The sequence below is a fragment of the Melopsittacus undulatus genome, chromosome 4, assembly GCF_012275295.1.
Source record: "Melopsittacus undulatus isolate bMelUnd1 chromosome 4, bMelUnd1.mat.Z, whole genome shotgun sequence".
Taxonomy (NCBI): domain Eukaryota; kingdom Metazoa; phylum Chordata; class Aves; order Psittaciformes; family Psittaculidae; genus Melopsittacus; species Melopsittacus undulatus.
The window spans coordinates 27,305,025-27,332,386 of NC_047530.1; the positions used below are offsets into that span (position 1 = coordinate 27,305,025).

Genomic DNA, 27,362 nt, shown 5'->3' on the forward strand with positions numbered 1-27,362 from the left:
TGCTGCTTTTCCCTAGAAGAAGGATAGTCCAGAAGACTGACCAAAGAATTCTCTGTTTTCATATGATTTGGTTGGGTCAGGTTGTTTGTAGGGAAAAGAATAGAGAAGCTTAAGGCAGAGAAACACATCTCCACTGCACATTTAGATACCATTTTTTAGTTCATCTGTCCTACTGCCTTGGGGCAGGTGGTATTTATTCCCTCTTAACTTCTCTGAAAGAGACTAAAGTCTTCCATTAACTTTCGAGGATACTGGAATAACATAATGGCAAGCCACAACCTCTTGACAATTAGGCCTACAGCAAGAGCACAGAAACAACCTACTGAACATAAACAAAGAGAAACAGATTGGGATGGGAATGAGTACCACCACAGGCTGGGGGTTGACCTGCTGGAAAGTAGTGAAGGGGAAAGGGACCTGGGGGTCCTGGTGGATAGGAGGATGACCATGAGCCAGCAATGTGCCCTTGTGGCCAAGAAGGCAAATGGCATCCTAGGGTGCATTAGAAAGGGTGTGGTTAGTAGGGCAAGAGAGGTTCTCCTCCCCCTCTACTCTGCCTTGGTGAGGCTGCATCTGGAATATTGCATCCAGTTCTGGGCCCCTCAGTTCAAGAAGGACAGGGAATTGCTTGAAAGAGTCCAGAGCAGAGCCACAAAGATGATGAAGGGAGTGGAACACCTCCCTTATGAGGAGAGGCTGAGGGAGCTGGGTCTCTTTAGCTTGGAGGAGAGGAGACTGAAGGGTGACCTCATCAGTGTTTACAAATACATAAAGGGTGGGTGTCAGGATGATGGAGCTAGGCTTTTTTCAGTGATATCCAGTGATAGGACAAGGGCAATGGGTGTAAACTGGAGCATAGGAGGTTCCATGTGAACATCAGGAAGAACTTCTTTACTGTAAGAGTGACAGAGCACTGGAAGAGGTTGCCCAGGGGGGTTGTGGAGTCTCCTACATTGGAGATATTCAAGGCCCGCCTGTACAAGTTCCTGTGTGATGTACTCTAGGTTCCCCTGCTCTTGCAAAGGAGTTGGACTAGATGCTCTTTTGAGGTCCCTTCCAGCCCTTGGGATTCTGTGATTTTGTAAGCATGATGGAAACAGCTCCTATTGCACCTGCAAGTGATTTTCAGTTTCCCTTCAGCCTGTACACATTACATTAACTTACACCTTGCTTGCTTCAGGGTGATTTTGCTTGAAGCGTTTATTCTGTATTTAAGTGTCATGACAATGAGAATCCAAGTGCCATAAGCAGAGGTGTCTTTTTTTTCATTCGGGCTAAGGGGTTTATCAGGATGTGAGCGTGTATTGCCATAAGATCGTAGATCACCACTTAAGAGAACCAGAAAATAATGTTCACTGTGGAGGCTGAGAGAAGAGGAAAAGCAAATCAGCTTCAGAATTTGTGGCTTTGCAGTTCATTTTAAGTTTATATTTAACACCTGAAGCACAGCCAGAAATGAAAGAAAGATAGGCAAAATATTTTTTGTATGTTTTGAGTCTCATTTCAAAACCATGGTGAAGGAAACCAACTACCCTGAGAGAATGGCTGATATCAGGAGTTAATATCTGCAGAAAGTACACGTGGCTGGGGGGCTGCATCACTGTAGTTGCAACATGCAGTCAGTTCACATGCAATGGGATCTCTTACTTTGTCAGCTCCCTTATGCTTTTGGGTCACACAAATTTAGCAGAGGTTGCAGAATCACGCATAATTTTGGACTGATCTCAGCTTTCTGCAGCACGAGGTCCCCAGTGACTCTGCTTGTTTCCTGCTAGAGCTGTGAACACTTTGCAGCAGCAGCAGATTAGCATTGAGAAGGGGAAGACCCAGCTGTGGCCAGTCTCAGTCAATTGCCTTCTGATTTTATTCCATTTCTAGCCTGCATGGTTAAATGTCGGGCAGAGGAGAGCCTTCTCTGTTTATAGTAATCTGCTTTTCTTCTGATCGTTCATCCTTTGCTGAGGACATGCCCCTAGCCACTGGTGTTCTTAGGAGCAGTACAGGCTAATGATTGTGATGTGAGCAACTTCTTGTTGATTAACAAAAACCAGGGCAGGAAATTGCACTGGCTGCAGTGAATTTTTAGCAAGTGCCAGTGACAGGGCAGTGTAGATGGATATTTATTCAGGGTACCTAGCACACCCAAGAACACAATCAACAAAAATAATAGCTATGATAAATGTTACTTTCAAAGGTTGGCTCCCAGCTACCTGAAAATATTCCATAAGCATTCTTAGTATAAATAGGAAGTCAAAGGCTCATTATTTACAGGTCTAGGTAGCACTGTTTGGTTTATTTTCCTGAGTGCTCAGAGTATTTACACTTCCTTGCTAAACAAATGATTCTGGCTTTATTGTTTGTACACACAAAATAATTAGGATTCATTACACCAATGGTCAGCTAATTGCTTCATTTGAGATTCTGCTAAGAGTAGTCTCCTATAACACACAGACAGAAGGAACGTGTAATTTAATCTTAGAGACACCATTGATCTGGAGTCTATCAAATTAATGCAGTCATTCAGGAAACCATGCAAAGCAAGAGCTGCCACAGCTTGCCAGGGAGAGAACAATAATGTGTTCTGCTCTGCCCAAGTGCAGATATGACAGGAATTCTTCATGGCAGAAACTCACATTACAGAAATGCACAGCATCATGTGTACATGCCTGTGCTAGCGGTGCCTCTCTATTAAAAGTATGTGGCCCATTTGTTTTCTTGAAGTTGTGCTGGGTGTTAGCCACTTGCAGTCTTCTCAGTAAAATGAAAAAGACCCATTAAAAAGTATCTTTTCCTCAGTTTACAGTATCTCATTTGTAGATAATTTCTCCATAGACTTTTCATCATTGTGCCTATAAGCCTGTGCCTACCTGCTTTAGAAACTATGCCATGGCCCAAACACAGAAAGAAGGGCATCTTGCCACTAAGTATGAGCAAATAGACTTACTTGCCCTCAGCAGAAAGAAAACTTGGGGGAAAAAAATAAAAAACTGAAATAGTCTGACTGCCTCTTCTTAACTCTGACTCACTGGTCATGTGCCAGACAGTATTTTGCCCTTCTTTCTCCAGCTGGCCCATGAGCTTCCTTTCATGTTGCTGCACCTGTGAGACTGCCTGCTGCCTGTCTGCTCTTATTTCTGTAGGTTTCATGTTATTTACCAATCCACATTACAGATTTCGCAAATGGTAGAAAACGGACTCTTTGTTTGTCTTTTGTCTGATTCTGCCACTTCTGCACCTTGGCAATGCTCTTCCTCTACAGCAGTGCTGGTGCAAGATGAAGATGACCTCTTGCTTCCCAGGATGCCTGGTTCTTACTTTCTGTTAATGCAGTATTAGCTAGGTAATGTGGTTGATAGTCCCTGCTTTGTTTGTTGAAAAGACGTGTCCTTCAGTAGCCTACGATGCTGTAAAGTATTTGCAGATTTTCACCAAGGAGATATCTTAGAATTATTTTCTCAGCAGATACAATCTTACCTCTTAACTGAAAGGTAATGAGAGGTATTTGCTGACCAACAGCAGAACGAAACCAATTTCCAGTATATACTTGAAAAATGTTTTTAGCACTACTGTAAAAAGCATGGTAGGAAAAAATCTTGTAGTCAATAGCCCAGATTGTATATGTATTAATCTTTAAAAATATGATGGCTTACTTTTAAAATTATTTAAACAAAATGCAAATAATACTCAAATTGTGTATAGTGAGTAAGGAAAGTTTAACCTTGGCTCGATAGGAATTGCTGGTAAAGCAGCTGGAAACATACATTGCTGACACGATGAACCAGCTTTTGATATCAGTAGCTTCTTCTACATGTTCCAGAACATGTTGTCTTTATTTCAGTTTTTATTCCTTCTATGCCAAATTTAGTTAGTTCATTTCAAATTGCAAGGCTGAGTGGAAGCTGGAAACTGGGAGAAGTTGTTTTACTTCCCTGCCTTCCTGAATAAATGTAGAACACTGATGTCTTCTGCTAAATTTCAGATACACTGAAATGTCATCCAGCTACTAACTGCTGCTAACTCTCCTTCTAAAAGTAGTACAGCATTGCCTTTAAATACAAAATACATTTATTGGGATAAATTGTATTGTTTCTCAGTGTATTAAATCTGGTGAAGTACTCTTATGTTTTTAAGAGAAACAAGTTAATTTCAATGAGCCCCTCACAGCTGCTCACTCACTCCATCTGCCCCTGCAGAGATGGGGGAGAACTGAAAGGGTAAAAGTGAGAAAATCTGTGCCTTGAGATAAAAGCAGTTTAATAAGTAAAAGAAGAAAATGGAAAAGCAAAACCAAGAAAAACAAGTAATACAACAACCCCCAGTATCTCACCACCAGCTAAATGATGGCAAACTAGTTCCCAAGCAATGGACTCCCTGATAAAACTCTCCTCCACCTAGTTTTTGTTGCTCAGCCTGTTGTCATATGGTAAGAAATATCCCTCGGGTCAGTTGGGGTCAGCTGTCCTGGCTGTGTCCACTCGTAGGTGCCTGTTCACCTGCAGCCTACTCACTGGCAGCAATGTGAGAAGCAGAAAAGGTCTTGATGCTGTGTGTACACTGCTCAGCGAGAATGCAGGGGTGTGTTATGAACACTGGTTTAATCACAAATCCAGAGCATAGCCCCGTACAAGCTGCTCTGAAGAAAGCTAGCTCTATTCTGGCCAAACTAGTACGACTGGTTTAAAAACATCTTACCCTGTTCTGAACCTTTTGCAAATACAAGAAACTAAGTGTAACTCACTGCCTGCTGTTGGATATGAAAACGTGCTTCAAAATTGCCTTACTGGAAGTTAGCCTTCCATATTCTTATAATGTGGAACTAAGACATTTTTAGCAACCTATCCTACCTACCAATTTAGTAGTCTTCCACAGTGCTTCCTAACTTTTAGCACATGTCGAACACTTTCCAGATTGAAAGAAAGTTGTTTCCACTGATATGTTCTGAAGATCAGACCAAACCAGGACTTCTTCTTGCTTAGGCCTGGAGAATTATAAAAAATAAGTGCTGCTTGAACAGATTAGGCTGTAGCTTTTGTCCTGTGACATGCTTCTCCTGAAAGCTTGTCATGTCGTATATGCACGCAGGACCTAACCTTTATAAATCTGTTTGTGTCACAATAGCATATGGCACAGTACTTAGTTCTAAGCAACTCTGCAGCAGAAATTCTGAAATATCAGCCATATGTGACTGCTGAAGCCTCAGATGCAAACTGCTGGTGTTTTTTGGTTTTCTGTTTCTTTTAAATGAAGCCTTCATCAAAAATTCTAGCTTATCATCCAGCCATGTTGAGATACTCCAGAACTCCCCTAAGGAAGAAAACAAAGCCTGTAATTTGCCTATATACTTATTTACATACATACACTTATGATCTTCACAGTCAGAAATAACATCAAGGTTGCAAAGTCAAGCAATCTGAAGATAGAAAATCAGAGCCAAAATTGCTCATATGACCTCAGTTAACCTCCCTTCAGCACAGTCATTTTGGTATCTCTTTATGAAGTGGAGGATGATAAGCACAGGACTCAAAGACATACCAGCCATCCTTATTCGTTCTTCACTGCTGGTTGCCTAAACTGAGCAGTGTTTGCATTTACAAAAGTACAGTTCTGAACCCAGTGGCTTGCTGGTCCTTTCACAGAGGCCACATAACCTCTAATTGACAGTAGCAAACTCTTAGTTCCTGCTATGGTGTATAGGAATGAGCCACAGCTTTGCCCAAGAGTATGTTGGATGTGTTCTGTGGTGACAGTAGTATCTAAGTCTCCCACCATTATTTCCTTCTTGAAAAGACCAGCTGTGATTTGCAATGTTGCTTATCTTAGAGAGGGATGCTGATGGCTCTATGTTGAGAACTGGTGAGCAGCCCACTTCCAAAGTATTTCAAATCCAGTTTGCTTTGGTTTGAGAGATCAGCTTATGCTCCCCCTGGAACCTCTCACTTTTTTGTTGTCAATAACCTGTCTCTGTAAGTGGCAACTGAATTAGCACCCAGTGAGATCTCAACTGGCAGAAACCCAGGGCCTCTCAGAGGCAAAATTCCACTGATAAAGCAACTACTTTACCAAAAAAAGGATGATGCTTGGTGATGGCATGCTAATATTCAGAATGAAAGGGACATGGTAAGCTGCTATTGCAGCCTTCCTGCCAGCTCTGCTCATTTTCAGAGGAACAATGAAGTGATAGAATTCATACCTGTGTAGGTGATCCTTCCAAAGGCCTATGTATTCCTATGAAGATGTACTTCCTCTCTCCCTATTGCTATAGTTGAAGCCCATTATGTTGTGACCTCCTCACTGTGGAGGTAGGTTTGGATTCATCATGTCTAAACATTTAACTTGGGAGTTTACAAAATCATGGATGGTGCAGAGAATGTAGATAGGGGTTGACTCTGCATCTCTTCCACAAGAAAGAGCCAGGAACCAGTTTCAAAGAGGGGACTCAAACAAGGGTTTTGTTCATGCCAGTTGCTTGGCCTATGGAACACTTCACTAAAGGATATTGAGGACTTTGTATAGTTTTTATAAGCTCATGGGGAAACTGGACAAGTATCTGGAAAAAAAGATTCACTAATTGATAACTGGATGGGCGATCTACATAAGGCTGAGGAAACTGCCTGAGCTGGAGGAACATCTGTGCTGATTGCTGTAGAAAATAGGTACTTGGGCTGCATACAGCAGTGGCATGAAGCAGCATGCCTGTTGGTGTCTTTGTCTGTGTAGTGTCTGTAGGACACTAGGACATTGGTACCTATATCCTTGGATAGAGTAGGAGTTTTCAGGCAGCCGTGCATTTCCCAGGGCAGTCTCTCATGAAATGCTGTAAGAAGAATAAATCCAAACTAAATCTTTTTTCTCTGCTGGATCACTGATTCAGTGGTGCAGGTATGATTTTTATCAGGCATGCTGGTGACATACAAGCAGCAGCAAATACCCACTAATGAGCATGGTTTAAGATGCTATATTTCTCTGCTCCCTCAAATAGCTAGATTAACAGTGTGTTTTCATATAGCCTGGAATGTGGTCAATAGCAAACCAGGAATGCACTGATTTTTAGTAAAACACTTCAGCAACTTACACAGGAATATTATGTAGCAAGTTCTAAAGTGCTTTTCTGCTGTTTCCCATCAAAGTGATTTTTCACAGTGCATTTGGTAAGGAGTTATTAACTGCAAACAGATTTAAGTGCTGAGGACTCCCTAGATCTAAACCAATGCTTGTCATTCAAATGCCCCAACATGAATCAAGTACAAATGTGAATGTTCACAGCCAGTGCAGTTCATTTGGTAACAAGCGTGTATTTAGCATTACACAAAACACAACCATCTACCCCTTGATAGTCCTTGCTTTTCCTGGTATTTTGAGGGAGAAGGGGGAGGACATTTATCTTTGATGGCGAACTTTAAAAGTATGTTTTCTTTGTAAATGTCAACCTATTCTTTTCCCGTGTGTTTCTAAAATGTCTCTGACACTTTGGCTCAATACCCAGGTATTCCAGCTGTTTTTTTAAGATGGTGGAAATTAAAGTTCTGTTGACTTCACTGGAGCTTTGCCAGTTTTCCTCAGAGGAAGATTTGATTTCAGAGTATTTTGTGGAGCCTAGATCTGACACATGCACTGTAAGCACTATGGGTGCTGTGTAGTTGCTGTACTGATGCTATTAGCCAGTGACTGGGAAAGAGGAATTCCACTGTGTAGCACTGTGGGTTGTGGTTCCCACCTGTGATCTCATATAGAAATGAAATGTTTGAACTGTCTTTTGCAAAGGTAGAATAGTTTCAGAATGTCCTCTTCTAACCCAGAATGATATGCTGAAGGGTTGGGAGTATTGTCCTGATTCCAGGTAGATTCTAGAGCCCTGATGAGTCTGAGCTCAGCAAAGCAGAGGTTTGAGCCTTGGCCTCCTGAATTCCATGTTGGTACCATAGTCTCAAGTCACCACAGCCTGAAAGTGTCTCTTTCTCACAGCACAGACCTAAAAAAACACCTTGGTTTAGTCTTAGTAAAATTGAAGTGCTGGGGTTTTTCCACACTTGGAGAAGAAAACCTTCCTTGCTTCTTCCAGCTGTATCATCCCTCCTGTTATTGCATCTCCTTCACAATTTTCTATCTTTTAACTATAACACCTCTAGCACTACCACCAAAAAATGCCCCCAAAATAATATCACCAATTGTTCCAGCAAGCACAAAACAACAGAACTAATGTAGGTTTCATGTGCCCAAGAACCTGGCCATATAAATAATGAAGTCATTTGTAATGTTATCTGCTGAACTCCATGAATAAGTAGTTACGAATCCTGCTGCAGACACTGAAGTTAATGGTAAATCTCCCATGGATTTCAGTGTGTGGAGGCTGGGGCCCTCATATATTAAGGGCTTATCATTGCAAATTTGCTGAAAGCACCAAACTCTCACAGCTCCTGTGTGCCTCATCTTCAGTCCTGCAGAGACGTCGTAATACCATGTTTGTCATAGCAGAGTCATTCCCATGGCAACAAATGGAGTCAGAAATACACGATTCTAACCTTGCTGCATGATCAAACAAAATAGAGAGGCTGGGCAGCAAAGACAAAAGTTCATCAAATACAAATGCCTGTAAACCCAGCAAGCAGATAAGAGAGAAGCAGCAGATAAAGGCAAAATATTTCTCCTCTGAAGCTCTGCCCCTGTCTCTCCACAGATTTTTTTAATGTCAGGATCTGCTGTGATTAGCCTCAGTATCTTACCCTGCAGAAAGCTCCAAAAAAAGGAAACAATCAGTTGTTAATAAAGCCATTTCACATTAATTTCTCCTGGAAGATGAGCTTTGAAAAGTAATGCTATTTTACAGCTCTTTTGAATAGATCTAAAAACAAGACACATAATAACATTTCCTTCTCATCCCATTTCTGAAATTTGCATCAATAACCTTTGCTTTATTAATTAGGGCAGAGCTGGTGACCTGCTGTGAATCAAATGCTGGATCGGTAAAAGAATTGGGATCAGAATAACATGGGTGGCTAATTGGCAGCGTGGTCATCACAGGAAGCCAGCAACAAACTAGTGTGACAGTAAGACACCTGGTTCCTGGGCCATGGCAGGAGCATAGTTGAGGCACAAGTGGAAAAGCCACTCTTTCCCACCAGTTCAGAGGCAGAATGCATTAAATGGGAAGATGGGTCTTGCAGCTGGTCTGCAATGAAAGAATAGTTTCAGATTGCAGTAGCTTTCAAACCCAGTGCTGAAGTATTGACAGCTGTAAAGCAAAAGCTTCAGGTGCTGCTAGGAAGACTGGCAGACCTTCTTACAACTGTGTCAGTGAGAGGCAACTTCTTAATTCTCAGTTTGAGTCTGTGAGAACATTTTTAGAGATTTCCAGCCATTAAGTTCAATGAACTGTTGAACAGTCAGTCACAGGATCCTACCCTTTAACAACATCAGTGTTAAATCTTATTATGCCTTAGTGGTAGAAGAAAGAACGTGGTTTGAATTGTCCCAAGGCAGGGGTAATTATGATCTTTCACCAACAGAACTACACCTGTTAATACATACAAACTTGTCCATGGCTTCTGGAACCTGAAAGGGGCTTTTTTCCTTATAGATGGGACACTATAATAAATGTGACATATTGCTGCATGTTATGAATGCAATGAAGAATTAAGAATGAGAAAGAGTCAATGAAAACACAAGCTGTCCATCCATTGGTTTATATTGATTGCACCAAGGAGTGGCTGTTTCATGGCATCACAGACAAGCCCAGAAAGCTCTGATCAGGAGTTGTGGCTTTGTGCATAACAGTTGTAGCATTGACTATAAGCACAGAAGCCCTGCAGGTTTTGTTCAGACCATAGGCTGCTGAAATCTTTGGGAGATGAAGGCATTTGATACTGTCTCCCACAGCATTCTCATAGATAAGTTAAGGAAGTGTGGACTTGACAATCAGGTAGTGAGGTGGATCAAGAACTGGTTGAAAGGAAGAAGGCAGAGAGTTGTGGTCAATGGGGCAGAATCTAGCTGGAGGTCTGTGACTAGTGGAGTCCCTCAGGGGTCGGTGCTGGGACCAGTGCTGTTTAATATTTTCATCAACGAGCTGGATGACGGAACTGAGTGTACCCTCAGCAAGTTCGCTGATGACACTAAACTGGGAGGAGTGGCTGACACACCAGAAGGCTGTGCTGCCACTCAGCGAGACCTGGACAGGCTGGAGAGTTGGGCAGGGAGAAACTTGATGAAATTCAACAAGAGCAAGTGTAGAGTCTTGCATCTGGGGAAGAACAACCCCATGTACCAGTACAGGCTGGGGGTTGACCTGCTGGAAAGTTGTGAAGGGGAAAGGGACCTGGGGGTCCTGGTGGATAGGAGGATGACCATGAGCCAGCAATGTGCCCTTGTGGCCAAGAAGGCAAATGGCATCCTAGGGTGCATTAGAAAGGGTGTGGTTAGTAGGGCAAGAGAGGTTCTCCCCCTCTACTCTGCCTTGGTGAGGCCGCATCTGGAATATTGCATCCAGTTCTGGGCCCCTCAGTTCAAGAAGGACAGGGAATTGCTTGAAAGAGTCCAGAGCAGAGCCACAAAGATGATGAAGGGAGTGGAACACCTCCCTTATGAGGAGAGGCTGAGGGAGCTGGGTCTCTTTAGCTTGGAGGAGACTGAGGGGTGACCTCATCAGTGTTTACAAACATGTAAAGGGTGGGTGTCAGGATAATGGAGCTAGGCTTTTTTCAGTGATATCCAGTGATAGGACAAGGGGCAATGGGTGTAAACTGGAGCATAGGAGGTTCCATGTGAACATCAGGAAGAACTTCTTTACTGTAAGAGTGACAGAGCACTGGAAGAGGTTGCCCAGGGGGGTTGTGGAGTCTCCTACATTGGAGATATTCAAGGCCCGCCTGGACAAGTTCCTGTGTGATGTACTCTAGGTTCCCCTGCTCTTGCAGAGGGTTTGAACTAGATGCTCTTTTGAGGTCCCTTCCAACTCTTGGGATTCTGTGATTCTGTGATGAAGGATGTTAGGTCTGGACTCCAGGGCCAAAGAAGGGAAGTCCTATTAATGCAGCTGTTTACACTTTGTGCTTTGGTGAGTGTTTGAGAATAGGTCACAGTAGGAGCAGATGACTCCTGTGGTGCAGCCAGGTTGTTGAATATTTGATTTTGTGGGTAAATTGCAGTTGTACCCAGGAAGTTGCCCAATGGTGCTTAAAGTCAGAGTCCCACTTACACCCTGACAGGTACTAATTGCCCACTAACTACTGACAGTTCCACGGTCCGGCGACCCGACTTGCTTGGTTACAACTCGGATACTGCAGGCCAGAAATGGCAGAGCAAGTAGCTGTTGTGCTGCTGCCTCTACAACTGCTTTGCACAATGATTAAATCTTAACAGCCTTTAGATATAATGTAAGCAAACCAACTACAACAGAAGAAGGATTTCGCAGCACAACTGTCTCGGGATCTCTAACTGCAGCTATTTATTTGCCTTCATAATAAATTCTGAGACTGAGAAATTTAGAAAGCAGTGAAAGAAAGATCCTTAAAAAGTAGGAAAGGATGTAATTACCTTCATTCTGTTTCTTATCTTCTCTGCTGATGTTTCTCACAGAGTATTGATGGCAGTGCTGTACTGGGACAGAGTACTTGCCTGTTAAGTCAAGCATTTAGTGGAGGCCAGAAGCCCTAATTTTGCTGCAGCAAAATCACCTGTGGCTTGAACACAACAAATTAGCTTCCTCTTGTGGAAAGCGTGGGTCCCACTTCAGTGAACATTCTGTGTTGATATTCGTAACATAGGTTGGTCAGTAATGTTGTAGCCACATTATTTCTATGTTCTGATTATAAATCCATGCTTGATGAAGTTAATGGACTGTTGAGCCTTCTTGTTCAGGACTCCCTTACAGACAGTTTAGTTGGCCTTTTTTTTGTGAAACACACATAGTTCAACTCATAGGCAGGAGCTATCCAGGAATCTTGCCAGTGGGAATCTCACTTTCTGAATTCTGTAGCCCCAAATATGTTCTCTCATGTTCATGCTAATCCAGATTAAATTCATTATTTTGATGAGCTACTCTAGGTTTGCAGCAGCATAAAGTGTAATGGGACTTCTTTGTGTGTCCCTTCTGTGGTGGCTCAGCAGTAAATGTGACTTTAATATTGTCTTCACTGTCACACACTGTTGTTTTTCTCTCATTCTCTTGCACCACACAAGAGTTTAAGACAGGCCTGGTAAGGTATAACTTGAACTGCAAAGCCATTTTTCTGACCTCCAGCCTCATGAACCCCAGTGTCAGAATCCAAAGAACATGTTGCTGTTGGAGAGATGGCTGTGAGCTGGATGAGCTGCAAACGAAGCTCCTTTGTTCTGATAGAGAGCAGAAGTCTGCCTTCTCTCTTGCAGACATCATCACTAGCATTTTGCTGGCTGGAGAGTTACTAATACAGACCTTCTGTTCCATACACTGGGAGTACAAATGCTGCTTTGGTGTCAGCATTGTAACCACCACTTTGTAATTGGAGAATGGAGTTGGAGGCAATTGTTTTCTTCTGCTAGAAAGTCAGCAGTGTTTTCTTTCTAGAAGACAGCAGTTTGCAGCACTGAATTCTTGAATGAAATATTCTTCTAAAGACATCGTTTAAGCACCATCCTCAACCAGCTGCCACATAACAAGCACCCAGGCTGGGCCCTAGGGCAAGGACAATGTGGGTTGTTCTGTAGCCTGGCAGTTGGATGTATTTGAAATGCACTTCCCCAGGTCTTTTCTGAGTTGCTCTTTGGTTTGTGTCTTTCAGAAGCGCCCTGGAGGTGTGTGCTCATTCCTGCATCGCGTGTGCTGGGCAGCACTACCATTGCAACTGCTCCTCTTGCTCCTCCTGCTCCTGGCCTTCCTCCTGCCCCTGGCAGAGGAGACCCACAGCTGCTCTCTAGCCAACAACTTTGCTCGGTCCTTCCACCTGATGCTGAGACACAAGGGCCCACCTCCAACCTAACTTCTTGGCATGGCACAAGGTGACTGTCAGAAATACAGACTTTTCAACTTCAGGGTTTCTAACAAGACCATCATATCAACTGGATATGTCATATAAATGCATCATAAGATTAGTCCACTTTAATCAGGTATATGAGTAAAATTAATATTTTTGCAATATTTTATTATTATATTTATAATGTGTATATAGAGATTGTGTAAGTATGTACATATTTATATGTATAACAAAATGCATATCTGTGGGCAACCTAACATCCACCATCCACTCATCCACTGTTTAAGGATAATCCTGCAAAGTTTTCTGTTACTACCATCTTTCAGCAAGGAATACTGAAAGATGGTTTTGTTATGGGGGTTTTGGGGTGATTTTAAAAGTCAGATTCTTGTTTACAACTGAAGCCAGAGCACGTATAAGAAGATGTGGACATGCATCAGAATGCAAACTGGAGAGCAGATACAGTAGAATAATGTTTGAATACAGTGGTTGACATTCAACCCAAGAAAAATTTGAACTATTCTATTTGAAATTTTGGGCTGGGGTTGGTTTGGGTTTTTTTTCAGTATTAGGATGCAGGGATTGCAGGAGGTAACAGAAATGTTTCTACTGACTTCAGTAGGAGTGGGGGTGGGCCTCCTCTTGTTCTCATTTTTTTAACAGATTTCCAGTTACTGTGTTCTGCAGCCCACCTGAATCAGCAGAGGTAGAATACAGTAGAAAGAACGCAAGGAAAAAAGTATATATATATATATATATATATATGTATGTATATATATATATATATATACATATATATATAGCATCTCTATAGCAGGAGACCTTTTAAAATCAGGTCATAATTTTCCGAACAAATTTGTGAGCACTGAATAAAAACCTTGTGTTGGTGCTCTTTATAAAAAACAGTAGGTTTGGGGGTTTTTTTGTTTGTGCGATTTTGTGGTTTGGTTTGTTGGGGTTGTTTTACATTGTAAAGAGGCATTTCATAATGGATCATAAAGCCTGAACAGTGGGATGCAGCTTGGCTCAGTGTCAGCAGAGCAAAAGTAGTTTAATAATACCACCCTGTAAACAAGATTCCTTCCTAGGATTTTTTTTAGTATTAATGGTTTGTTAAACTAATATAAACTGACTGTATCAGAGACAGTCAAGCATTGATTTCTATATAGCCTAAGATGATGACAACTTGACATTTATTTACCTAAGCTTATGCCTCATCTATCAAATTTTTGAATGTACATTTTAACATTGCCTTTAATTTAAAAGTAGTTCTCACTGTACTGTGATGCAGCCATTCTTAGTTGTGTTTTTACCCAATTGACTCATGAAAGAAAAGGTAATTTCTACGATTTTGTGCCATTTCTGAGAGCTATCCCTTGTCATCTCATGTTTTTTAGCCACAGTAGTAATCATGGGGAAAAAATGTATTAACAAAAGAAACCTACTTTCCCATTCTGGCAGTGTTGCAGAGGAACTTGTCTTTGGGGTATCAGTATGGTGTATTCAGTATTGTTTTCCAAATAAGTTCCAAAATAGTATTAAATCTGTGGTGCAGGTAAATTATGTAGTAGCTGAGAGACTGAAGGAGGAAGTCACACTTTAACAAAACCATGAAAGTTTTGCTGAAGGAGCAAACATGGGTAGAACAAGGAGGCGTAGCAGCAAGGAGCTCATTATGAGCGCATATGAGGGAGAACAGGCAGATGTGAAAGAGAACTAACTAAAGCTAAGAGATGAGAGTTGTCCAACAATATATAAAGCCTAAGAAATTGAGTCATGGTGAACACAGAGGAATAGCGTACAGGCTTCACGGAGGAAAAAAAATGTAAATCTTTTTGGTTCCCTCTCTCTGCTACAGTATTGGTACTACTGCATATTAAACAGATTTTCTTTAGTAAGGTTTAAAATGAGGTAAGTAACAGGGACTCTACCAGTGTTCTGAAGAGACTCTTCCACCACTAAGACTCTGTCACTGTGTTCCTAATAATGCTTCCAACTACACTAGGTTTGCTAGAGTTGGATAAAAATTCTGATAAAGTGGAGAATATATTAGAGGGGCGAGAGCAGGCATGATGAAGGTATTCAGGTAGAGTGCACAGGGAGCATGAGGAGGAGCTGAAATATTGCTGATTAAAACCTGAATGTGAGGAGGTAGCAGAAGAGCTCTAGAGAGCAGGCAGAGCAGGGCTGGAAGCAGAAATGTGGGGAGAGAGAATGTATGCTGAGCAATCAGACATTCACATCTAAATGGGAAGCAAAGGAAGGTCTGTGATTTCTTTCATGAAGGAGCCAGATGGAGAGGAGCTATAATTTGTCTGAGAAGGGGGAAGATGAATTCCTTCTTTGCAACGGTTCTTTCTGGCGACAGAGAACATACCTCCTCTCCTCTGATTAGCTGTGCAAGAGCCATGAACATTCCCACAGCGTTCCTCTAAAAATTGCTGCCAGCCCTGAGGGAATGAACCCCTGTGGCTGGACTGCAAGGAGATAATCATCACACACATCTCCATTTCAAATTAAATGCACCAGTAGCAAGCAGCACTGTGGAAGAAGGGCAGTAACAAAACTTCCTGTAGGTGGTTGTGGATATTTTTACTTGTGCACACACTTTTCTGTGACATACCTACATTACACTTCTCTGGCTTTTGGTGAGCTGTTCCAAGTTAATTTCTAAAGCAAAATGCCAGTGAGAAAGTAAAGCTAACGAGAAATAATATATCTGAAAGTGAAAATCAGTAGAGAGAGAGACAAGTTTTTCTATAAAAGCAGAAAATTTCACATCAGATTTCTTTCTGCCCAGTCTGACCTGAATTATTTTTATGGGTTCACAAATGCATTTGACACCACAAAAGTGTGGAACTGAAGGACAAAATTTCTACAGAGAGGTCCATAACGGAACAACTGCCTTGTTACCTTGATGTTTCAGTGTCATGGCAGGTTTAAAAAAAATCCCCAAAATAACAACAAAAACACCTGAAACCAACCAACAAAAAAAAAAGCAAAACTTCAAAACCTAAATTAGAAACACACTTTTGCTGCTGGGTTTACATTCAGTTTATTCTGAGCTTGTAAACTATGCATCTAGCTCAGGCCACGTAGCCTATGCTGGATGGTGATATCCACAGAGCAGAGCTCTTGGGTGTCTCTCCAAGCTCTTTTTCCCTGCATTGTTGGATCCAGTATTTGACCAACCACGTTAATGACCCTTCACCATTGAAGGCAAAACCCTGCACTCCAGTGCCCATGTGTTAAAGTAAGAATCCTGCACAGCCCCAAAGGTACACCTCAAACACAATCTTTGTAGTGAAAGCAAGTCTAATCATAGGATCATAGAATCGGCTAGGTTGGAAGAGACCTATAAGATCGTCAAGTCCAACCTTTACCCCAGGACTGCCAAATCCACCACTAAACCATGTCACTGAGGGCCTCATCTACACGGTTTTTGAACATGTCCAGGGACAGTGTTTCCACCACTTCCCTGGGCAGCCTGTTCCAATACTTGAAAACCCTTTTTGTAAAGAAATTTTTCCTACTATCCAGTCTAATCCTCCCCTGGTGCAGCTTGAGGCCATTATGTCTTGTCCTATCCCTTGTTACCTGAGAGAAGAGACCAGCCACCTCCTCTCTCCATCCTCCTTTTGGGTAGAGAGCGGTAAGGTCCCTCCTAAGCCTTCTCTTCCTCACATTAAACAACCTCCGTTTCCTCAGATGTTCCTCATAAGACTTGTGCTCCAGGCCCTGCATCAGATTCATTGCACTTTGGATTTATAATTGTAGTTGATTTTGTATCCAGATGCTTTCAACGAAATTTTCCATGACTACAATACAGTGAGGTAGAAATTTGCCATTGTGCCACATGTCTGTTAATAGCCCTTTCTCTAATTCCAGCTAGCACTTTAGGTAGTATTAAATGTTATTTATACATGCCCATGCCAGAAATCTCCATATGAAAATCATGTTCAATTCTGTGCACACACATTAAAAAGGTATTCTCCTTCTTTTTAGCACAGAATCCCCAGAGCAGTCATGATTTTTGCCAAGTACTAGCTTTTTTACCCTGATTGAGATACTTAATAATTTCAAGAATTTGGGCCTGAAAAGCAAGCTATGAGTGTAACTAAGAAAACCACTGAATGACCACTGAATAATCTGGAGAGATTTTAGAATGGCTTTCTGATTCTCCTTAATCCTTTTCACTTGGGGTAGTTGAAGACCTCAAAGAGAAGAAATGTTTCAAAAAATATCCATCACTCGATAAGCAGATGGTAATCTCTGCATGTCAGAAGAAATAGTAGGTTCTCTTTAGCTAGTCTAGGAGCTCAGGAGTTTGCTCTGTTTTATCTCCTCTTCAACATTAAATAGGAATTGTTTTATTTTGATGTGTGTGCATACACATTTCATTAGCACTAAAGATATTTGAAGAATGAGTTCATATAAATGAGTTCTTGTAACATGTGTCAGCAAATGAGTACATTGTATTCTTTTCTCCAGAAAAAAAATAGAACTGCTATACGGCAGAGATTCCCAGAGCAAACAAAACCTTTAGGAATAACTAAAGATTACACACTGAAATTAAATTATCCACCCTGCTAAACTGGAAAAATAGTTTTGCCTCTCAAGAAGTGCTGGTATAAATACCCCAATAGAAGTATCTTTGCCAGGCATCATACATGTCTTTCAGGTCATAGGTTATGTACCATCTGGCTGTAAGAACTGCTTTTGGAGACTTTATTCTCTATTGGACAGTATCAGTTGCTAATCTGCAGCTGAAAACATGTTTGCTCAATGAACTGCATCAGCTTCTTTCAGAGTCACTGAGGGCTGTTGAGGTTATTCTTAGTACTCGGATCGTTGACCTGCTCTGAGCCAGTACAAGTTTATTTCATTAATCTGTCAGCAGCTGGCAACTCTCAGAAACCAGTTTATTAAAATGCTAAAGACAATATTGTTCATAGAGACATCATGGTTCAGTCAGAAACCAATCTTATTATTTTTGCCATATTTAAACATAATTATCTATTGGTCATGCTGGATTATAAACAGATTAGTTGTAGGTGTTGGGTAGCTAAGTGGTATGTTTTAGGCACAAACAACTTTTTTGACTTGCACACACTGAGAATTGTCGGTTCATTTTGCACTTGCACAGTGGTAACACAAAACAGACCAAAAGGTCTCGAATGTAGCATTTAAGAAGGAAAAGGTAAATCAGGATGGAATAACTTGTCATGCAGTTTATTTTTGTTATTATCTCTTGGGGTGTTATCTATCCAATTTAAAATATGAATGTGTCTACCAGAGAGTATATCAGGAATATACCAATTCAAGCAGCAGCCTACATGGTGCCTGTGTTACCAAACCTAGTTCAGCAATTGCCAAATTTTAGCTCATTGTACCTGTGAGCTAGCTGGTTTCCTCCTAGTAAAGCATGGGTGAGGTGAAACTGCACAGGTTAAGGTACAACATCCCAGTGGACAGAGCCAGAGGTATTAGGTCTTCAAAAGGCAATCTGATATCTTGATGCAAGAGTTGAACATGTAGATTTGGCATAATGAGAGCAACCCAGGACTAGTGACATAGGATCAAGGCTTAGTTGTCCTGCTCTGCCAGACAAAATTTTGACAGTGTCCTCACTGTCTAGTTTTACATCCCTGACTGTGGAAGGAGTCTCCCATGAGGGTTGTACACTCTAGCTGAGATTTGAGCCTTGGGAGTGTTCTTTTCATTAAATGCAGGAGAAACTATTAAATCAAACCCCTCAGTGACAGATTAATGGTAAGTGGTGGGTGCTGATGCTCCAGGAAAAGATGCAGGAAATGCATAGAACAATAGTCTTGAAGGCTTCTGTTCAATCCTTAGGAATTAGAGATTAATTGTAGAACTGAAGTGGGAGGTTTTCTGCTCTTTGCAAGTAAATGCCAGGTATTGCCTTTAGTTTTCTGGATTTTGAGGACAAGTCTGTTCAGTGCCTTACTGAATGCTAGTGGCTTTCTGGCTTCAGAGCCATTTATAGCAGTAAGTTCTACATCCTTCCTATGAGTTGTATGAAAAAGTATTCCCCTGAATTGGTTTTGTATCAGAAAGCTTTTGTTTAGCAGTGGGGGCTGTTTGTTTTTCCCTCTTTGGCTTCTGCATGTTGAATTCAGGGAAGCAGAAAGACCAGCACTACCCTGTCCAAACCATGCTTTGTCTTTCCTTCTTTTATCAGAGCAGAGGAGATTTGGCTTGGTCTCCTTCCTGAAGTAAATTATCTCAGTCTTTTCTGCTTCTTTTCATATTACAGTTCTTCCACGTCCCTGATCATTCCTGTCACCTTTCTCTTAACTGTCTGAGGTGCCAGTTCTTCCTCCATATGTACAGAAAAAAATCTGGTGCTGTCTCAGTAAATTGAAATTCAATAAATTTTTCTCTCGTCAAGGCTCCTCCTGCAGATTCTCTGCCTGTTTCTGCTGCCCCTGTGTCAAAGCAGCCTTCATTGCTATCTGAGGGGACTCTGGTCCTGGCCACCTATCTCCTCCATGTCTCCTGGCCCTGTCCTGCCCTCATTTCCCTTCTCTGTTGGCTCAGGGAGTGGCCTTAATATTCACATCTGCAGTTGGAATGCAAAGGTGTTTCTTGACAAACAATTATTAATAATGAAAGCCTTGCCATTAGCATTGTTCTTAACCTGCCCAGACCCTTTTCTCTCTAAGCAGATTTTGATGTGTAATCCCATTACTGCATGCAGAAAAATGCCCCTTTATCAGCAAGGAGGTCTGGTGTTTCGGTTTCAGCTCTGTTATCCATGCATTGTCACTAGCTGTGAAAGCGCTCCAATGTACTGCTGGGCCCGGGGCTCCAAGATGCGTGCCCTTGAGCAGCCAGGGGTGTTTGAATGTGCTCTTGTGCACCCTAATAAGCCAGGAACATTTTTTAACTTCTGAGCTGGGGAAAAAGGAAAAAAAAAAAAAGAAAAAAAGGAAAGAAAAAGAAAATGGTCATTTTGGTCACTTTTAAAAAACTGATTTCACAACTCATTTGTCAAGCCCTATAGCAAACCATTTATTTTAGCTCCCTTTTGCTCCATCAAAAGCTGTATGTTAAAAGGGAGGGGTGAATTTTGAGAGGCTGGGAACTGAAAGCAGGCTGCAGTGCCAGCCACTCTCACTGGCACTTTCCCATGAGGCCTCCAGCCACAGTTCAGGGGTAGGAGCTGTTATTTTTCCTGAAGTGACTCTGCTTTCAAAATCAAATTATTTCTTTTGTCGAGTCCAATAAACATTGAACACCACAGACTTTGTTTCTCTACAGATATGAATGAATGCCTCTGTACAGTACTTTCCATTGCCATGAAATATATATGTATGTAGATATATATGTATATATATATGTAATGGGGAGTGTAATTATTGCTCTACTTAAAGGTGACATTCCACTTTGTGTAACTTTCAAGTGCAGCTTTTACTTAAAGAGAAACTGGAAGAGTTTAGAGGTATATGTTTTAGTAAGCTTTAATGAGCTTTAATGAGCTTTAATAAGCTTGGAGTTAGAGCTGCAGTTTCTAAGACAAAAAGAACCCAAGATGATTTTCCCATCACTTTCCCAGATCAGACCCTGTAAGAGTTTAACCTGGGAGTCACTGCTTGAGCACTGGTTGTTCTTAAGGGTATTTGGATGCAGCATGGCACTAACTGTGCGTCTGTCCCCAGACACCAGTCTTTATTCAGTACATGTACTTGACTGGAAGGCAAAAGACACAACTTTGTCTTGCTCCAAGACCCTGATGGTCTTCTTTTTTGATTTGTGCTAATTGAGTTTATTGGGTGATCCCAGGAGGGCGCACTCCACCTGCTCAGCGTCAGAGATTCCTTTCCAGCAGCATACCTTCTTCTCATTTGTTTACTTGGGTATACTGGATCACTGTGAAGCAGTTACACAAGCAATAACATGGGTGTTGCATTTTCCTGTTGCTGCCTTTTGTAAGACATAGCACACCACTGACACTGAAAAGGGGTATGAAACTCAGAAGCTGCATTGCTCTTTGCTAGCAATATAACCAATGTACTGTGCTTCTACAGGGGACCTGTCCTCACTCCTCAAAGCAGCTGGCTGTCTTGGGCCCAATTTAATTCACAAGGCCAGATTATAAACAATCTTGGATCCTTTCACCAACACTCCATCAATCTTGCTTCCATCAGTTTTTGTGCTTTTGCTTAGTTTCAAGCTAGAAGAAAGTTTAAAGAAATGTGCTAAGACTCCCATATGGGGTGAGTAAATATCCCATTTATTTCACAAAAATTACAACAAAATGAGGGGACTTACTCCATCTTGTACAGAATTAATAAGCAGTTACATTAGACATACTAAAAACTTATTAAGAACAGCCTGGAGTGAAGTTTCCGCAGTCAAAATGTTCTCTGTTTTTCATTTAAAAAGCAACAAATTCTGAGGTACATTTTGCCACCTTCTCATAGAAGTGACCTGAAACTGAACTGTGAATCCTCCCGAATGGGAGTTTTACTAAAGCAGATGGAAATTTCACCAGAATGTCCCATGTCAGAACACCCACCTCTGGGCAGAGAGGAAACGTAAGGTTGTGCACAAGAGAAACTCCTATTGTGAATGGTTTTGAAGTCCTTCAGATCTCCTATCTACTTCCAAATGTTGCTAACGGGAAGGATCAGAAACCTTCCTGTGAACCCTGTGCACTTTGTGTGTTGAAGTCCCTGGTTTGAATTCAGGTCTCCACCTCAGCTTCATGTAAATGTTAATATTCATGTAGAACAAAAACGTTAGAGGCAATTACAGCATGAACATCTCTTCTTGTTTATGTATAGTAGCTGATAGCAGAGTCTGTAATAATAATCTGTGTTTATACATGTGCTGTTCAATGTAACAGTTGGGTACAAAATACTTTTTAACTGTCACAAGAAAGTAACTGGATTGATGTCACTTTTTTGCTTGTATGAATATAATTATTTGCTTTGCAGGGACCAGTTCCACTTTTGTCATGTTATTTATGATTTTTAAATACATTTGTGATAAATTAGGCTCTTTTCTAAGGTAAATAATACTGGAGCCAAGCAGCTCTCTGTACATGTGCATGTTATCACAGCTGATATCAAATCCAAGTCAGACTTCTTGTCTTGTTTGGACCTTTCCTTAACCTTTCTGGCTTATTCAGGGAAATGCAGACCAGTCTATTTTCTTATTTAAAATACAGCGTTTTGAAAAGCTGTATTTATTTTTTAAATCATTTCTTTTTACAATTATTGATTCAGAAAGACTGTAACAATCATATTTTTCTAAACTGCCAACTGCTTGTGTTGGGAAATTATGTATAGATATATATTTTCTTCTACAGATTTCTGTGTAGTTTTGAAACTCTGTTTTCATATATATCCTCCTGTTTGTTGAATTTATCTCAAAAAGCTATAAGCTTCTGTGTACTTATCTATGAAAATGTGTAAAAATGTAGCTGCATGAAAAGACTGACTTTACTTTTTACTTAAATTGTTAGAGCTGTTATCCTTAGTGCTACACCATGCAAGACGTACTGGAAGAAATCAGGTCATTGTTTCAAAATGCTGGACAATGTTACGTGACACTTCCTAAAATGCCTTGACTGAAATGTAGGAGAATTTACCCCAGAAATGGTGCCATTTCAGGGCATGATTCTACAGTTTATTCACACTGTTTAGGCCCTTATTTCAAAATTACTCCCATGAAATTTCATGGGAAATATTAAAAAATAAGAGCCTATGATTTGTGAATAGCAATGATAGAATAAAGGTCTTTTCTAATGAAGAACAGGTCCTTTTAACCAGTTAAAAGGCTGTATTTTGAGTACTTCAGGACAACTTCTTGTGTTCTTTTCTGCACTGTGGACTCCTGCTGTGTATTCTGGATTTATTCCATAGCTGAAATGCCAGATTAAGTCCATCGAAGCTTCATGCACAGATGAACTTAATAGAAAGCTGCAGTGAAATGTTGCAGAAAATGGCCTGATCTCATTCTTCAGAACAATAGTTAAAGTAACTCACAGCCTTGGCTTCTGTGCACCTGTGAAGCAGAGGCCCTTGCTTTGTACCTTGGTTGTGGTGTAACATGGAAGGATTTCTGCTCTCTGCCTGGGAAATACTGTCTATTCCTCAACCTTGTTAGAAGCGTAATATTTTCTCAAGTAAAAAAATATGATTCTGTAAGACACACTGGGGAGTTAAAGGGCAGCTGGGACCTGCAATCAGGCTGCATTACTCCAAAATTTTATCCCTCAATGAAAAAAAAATAATTATGTGGCTCTTCTGTTTGCAAGTAAGACAAAGAGACTGGAAATTCATTATCCCAAGCGCTAGCCCTGTGACTGTTCTGTGATGCTTCACTGTTTCCAATGAACTATATTGAATCAGATTATAAAATCAGAGTATTTTATTGCATGTGTCCTTTTCTTGTAATGAAATATAGTTATATCTGATGTTGTAGTTATAATGCAGTAAATAAACACATGCGTATTTCCTTTTAAGGACTTTTAAACTATTCGGGGCGGGGGGGGGGTAGTTTCACATTTTTGCTGTGCTTGTTTCTTACCATCCGAGTATTTGGGCTGACCTAGAAATACCCAGAACAAGTGAAGCAAGGATAAAATTTGCTGCTGCCTGTCTTGTCTGCCCATGTACTACTGAAAGAAGATTGTGCTGAATGTACCGACTTAATTCTAGCCCTTTAATAGAAAATACTAGTTTTTCTATAAGACTGTGCAGTTGTTTGAATAGAATTGCCCCTACAGAATTAGTTTGCTAACTCACATTGCAATTCAGTATGATTTCTTCTGGTGCTGGCCTCTGATGCTCTCTGTGGGGTTCCCCAAGACAAAGGGAAATTTTTTGAGAACCTCAGATTTGAAGTTAAAGCCAATCGCATGTGGCGAGCAAGCAGTGTTAAGAGTTTAACCACTGCTGATTTCTCTGGAAAGTAATCACTGCAGCATGTATGTGCGGATGCACAACTCTCATTAGTATCCAGGTAATTGCTGGTTTCTTTCCTGAATCTTTATGAGTCAGAGTCTGCCAGGATCTCTGACATCAAAGGGCTCCACAGGCAGTTATTTCTGGAAGAGTGGAAAACCACTACAAGTTTTGGTGAACCTGTAGCCTAGGTTCCCCGTTGCTTTTATGAACATGCTGAGCATTATCCAAGACTTTGACTTCTCTCAGGTATTTGCACCATGTGCTCCTGTGCCTTCCTGTGAGCTGTCTTCTGCTAAGCCCCCAAATGTACTAATGCAAACACTTCAGCTGATTATAACTGAGTCAAGATCAGAGCAGCAGCTTGAATCTGTCTCAGAAGAGAACAGAATAAAATTCTAGGGCTGTAGGAACAACAGACTGTCATGGTGGGACAGGTACATTCCCATAAGGGATACAATGAGTGCACAAAAGAAATTTCTGTTGGATTTGCTTGGGGTTTTTTTCTCCTTTGCAATGCATTTTTTCATCTTGCAGTTGGTCTTTTTTGGAGCCAGAAAGTAGGCTTCTTTGTGCATATCAGGCCTGCTCTTCTGGAACCAGTGAAGAAACCTGAGACTTGACTTTGTCCCAGACAGGGTACATAGACCAGGAAAGACTGTTGTCCAGCAGGGGCAAAAAGTGCCTAAGAATAGCTAAAACAGCTCATGCTTGCATTGTGAATGAATATTTGTTGCCCAGGTTCAGGCTGCAAACAGCCAGAGCTGATTGGTGGGAGTTGAGACAGTCACGAGAATTATTATAAACACTTTTAGAGGACAATGAAATACTCCAGACAGTCATAAATCTCTTAAGTCATATATTACTAGAGAAACACCTGATTTAGATAGCAACCCTGCTGCTAGAGGATGGAAGTATCTGTTTAGGTTGTAGCAGCAAAAGGTGGCAATTTCAACAAATAAAAATAATAAGGTAAGACCCTCAAGTGGAGTAAATCAGTGTAGGTTCATTGGGGCTGTTGGAACTGAGTCAATTTGCAGCAGTAAGAATCTGGCTTGTAGTCAACAGGGAATTTACAGAATGCTTAAAACCTCTCCACTTAGTGAGTTCTCCTCTGCCTTATGCCTGTGCACTAAATTGCATCCACACAAAAGTCCTTGCCAATATAATGAGGTCATTTCAGATGTGACATTCATTATACGCTTAGGTAAATTAAGGGGAAAAAATATGTCATTAGCAAAGTCTTAAATAAAGGATGGCGCAAGGTTAGCGAGTGAGAACTATGTAAATAAAATCCATCTCAGCCCTGGAGAATTAATGGGGAGTGGTTTTCTGTGGAAAAAGGCTGATGGTGTGTTGATGCTGCACGTAGAAGCTGAGCACTACAGCCATAAGAGATTAAAAGGGGTACTGAGGTTTTTTTCTGCATTAATATTTCAAGCTTTCTAATTTAATTCCGTGACATACCATGAATGCAGCCTTGGTTTCCAACTGCAGCAAAAGATAAACACATATTGCCGGAGCAAATGAAACTGAAGGCTCATCCGGTTTTACTGTAGCACTCGTGGTATTAAGAGGGATTGTAATATAATCCTCTTCAATGAATAACCCTAACAGATGTTATCAGGGTTGCTCTGTATGAGCCGTGGACCTCTTGCTAGAACTCCCTCTGTGGAAGTCCAGTTCATAAATTGTCCTAATGGGCTGCCTGCCTCGTCCCGCTGCTCCAGCAGCATGAAAGGGAGGTGGTTACCAGCGGCCTTGAAAGCTGGCATTATTCCCATCTGGTTTGCATTACAATACTGCTAAATATTTCATGCTTTTTGTTTTACAAACAAATAAGAGCAGAACTAATCTTTTTGTTTAATGTTCGTTTTTGTTTAATGTTCTTTGATTGGCAGTTCAGCCAGGAAAAGAAGTTTTGGGTTTATTTTGATTTTTTTTTTCCCCTTCAGATCTTAGTGTTTCTCTGCAAAAGCTTTTAGTGAAAGATAGAGCAGATTTCTGTCTACTTTTCTGGTGGGCTTTTTATGGCACCATTGATACAGGAAAAGATACAGGCAAAATCCAGATGATGAATGTGCTGTTCAATCAGCTGGGATTTCTTTGCTTGAGAGGAGATAACTCGATGAAGTGCAAACAGAGACAGGGAGCAGACGTTGACTGCTTGTCAGCTATATACAGAACTATCTCTGGCTGGGGCTGCTGGAAAACACAGCAGCTATTAGTACCCCTTTGCCCTTTCACAGCGCCCTGTCAGAGGGTCCCCAAGCACTGAAGCAAGAGCCATCCATTAAACCACAGAGCAAGGAGTCTGTTTAATCACTGCTGCTTTATGAGGAGGAGAACTGCAGCCCCAGGAGGATTAACCTCCCGGTTCCCTGACCTCCTGCCATCCCAGGTGGATGAGCAAAGGCAATCCCACCAGCGTTGCATGTCCCCAGCAGTGGATGCCACCTCTGTCCCCATGGGATGTGGGTGACTCACATCCACACAGGGACATTCATCCACAGGGCAGAGATTGCTGGGTATCAGGAGCCTCCATGGGCTGCACAGTCTGCCCTCAGGCATCCACCTGGGGAAATGCCAGCTGAAGGCTTTGGGCAGTTTACTTGCAATACAAAGAAAGCCCTGGCACAGAGCGGGGCATCTCAGCCAGCATCTTCAGCAGGGTAACCATTGGTCTGTCTCAGTGGTGAGGGCCAATTGCTGGGTGTAATGAAAGGCACGAAATGTCACTCAGAGAGGGCTCAATATTGAGCAAAGATAAATGTTCACTCAGCCTGTTGCAGCTTGGCTATGCGCAGGGTGATGGTGTGTCAGTATGTATAATTAAATTATCGTACTACATTTGACCATTAGCAATATTTTTTTATATCACTACGTAAACAGAATCAAGTTTGTCCAATTCACTCTTGGGACAAATTCCCTGCACCTATTGCAGGATGGCTTTTCACCTGGTGGATGACACATCAGTCATCCCATTCCTTCCTCCCACAGTCGTTGCCCTGAATTTAGAGGCAAAAGTGAGTCTTGGGGACTGACCCTCATGCTTGCTTGCAAATAGGCTTTATGACTTACACTGAGCAAGACACACAAGCAGTAAAATGATATACTGCTTTCCATATTATGTTTCTTATTTTTCTAGCATTTCCTCCAGAGGATCTCGGGGCCTACTGCAAGGTTTAACTAATTCTCAACAGTCATCTGTGAATGAAGAAGAACTTTTTGCTAATTACAGCTGAAACACTATTGCCAGAGTGGAAGGTTGCAGCTCTTGAGCATCTCTCTACAATAGCACATGATAGTTTCATGCAGGATTGTAAAAATAAATTGTAACTTGTAACTGCCAGAGTTCCTTGCATTCAATCATTTTCATTGTGGATTTTGACTTTCCACTTAAAAAAATTTCAAATCCAGGAATAGTAAATGCCAAGTCATAAAAGCTTAGGAAATGGGTCGAATCCACAAAGCA

General features: G+C 41.3%; 1 protein-coding gene across 4 annotated transcripts in view; it reads left to right on the forward strand.

Annotated features, from left to right (window-relative positions):
* Nucleotides 1–27,077, forward strand: part of SYNE3 (spectrin repeat containing nuclear envelope family member 3) — a 66,167-nt gene extending 39,090 nt beyond the window's left edge. For 3 of the 4 annotated variants that reach the window (XM_031049316.2, XM_031049315.2, XM_031049318.2), the window contains one exon: nt 12,756–13,673. In XM_031049316.2, coding sequence (XP_030905176.2) covers nt 12,756–12,953 — 198 coding nt within the window. In that variant the 3' untranslated portion in view covers nt 12,954–13,673. Of the gene's footprint in view, nt 1–12,755; nt 13,674–27,035 lie in introns of those variants that run through there. The other variant, XM_031049317.2, reaches the window with a different exon arrangement.
* Nucleotides 27,078–27,362: the final 285 nt, after the last annotated feature.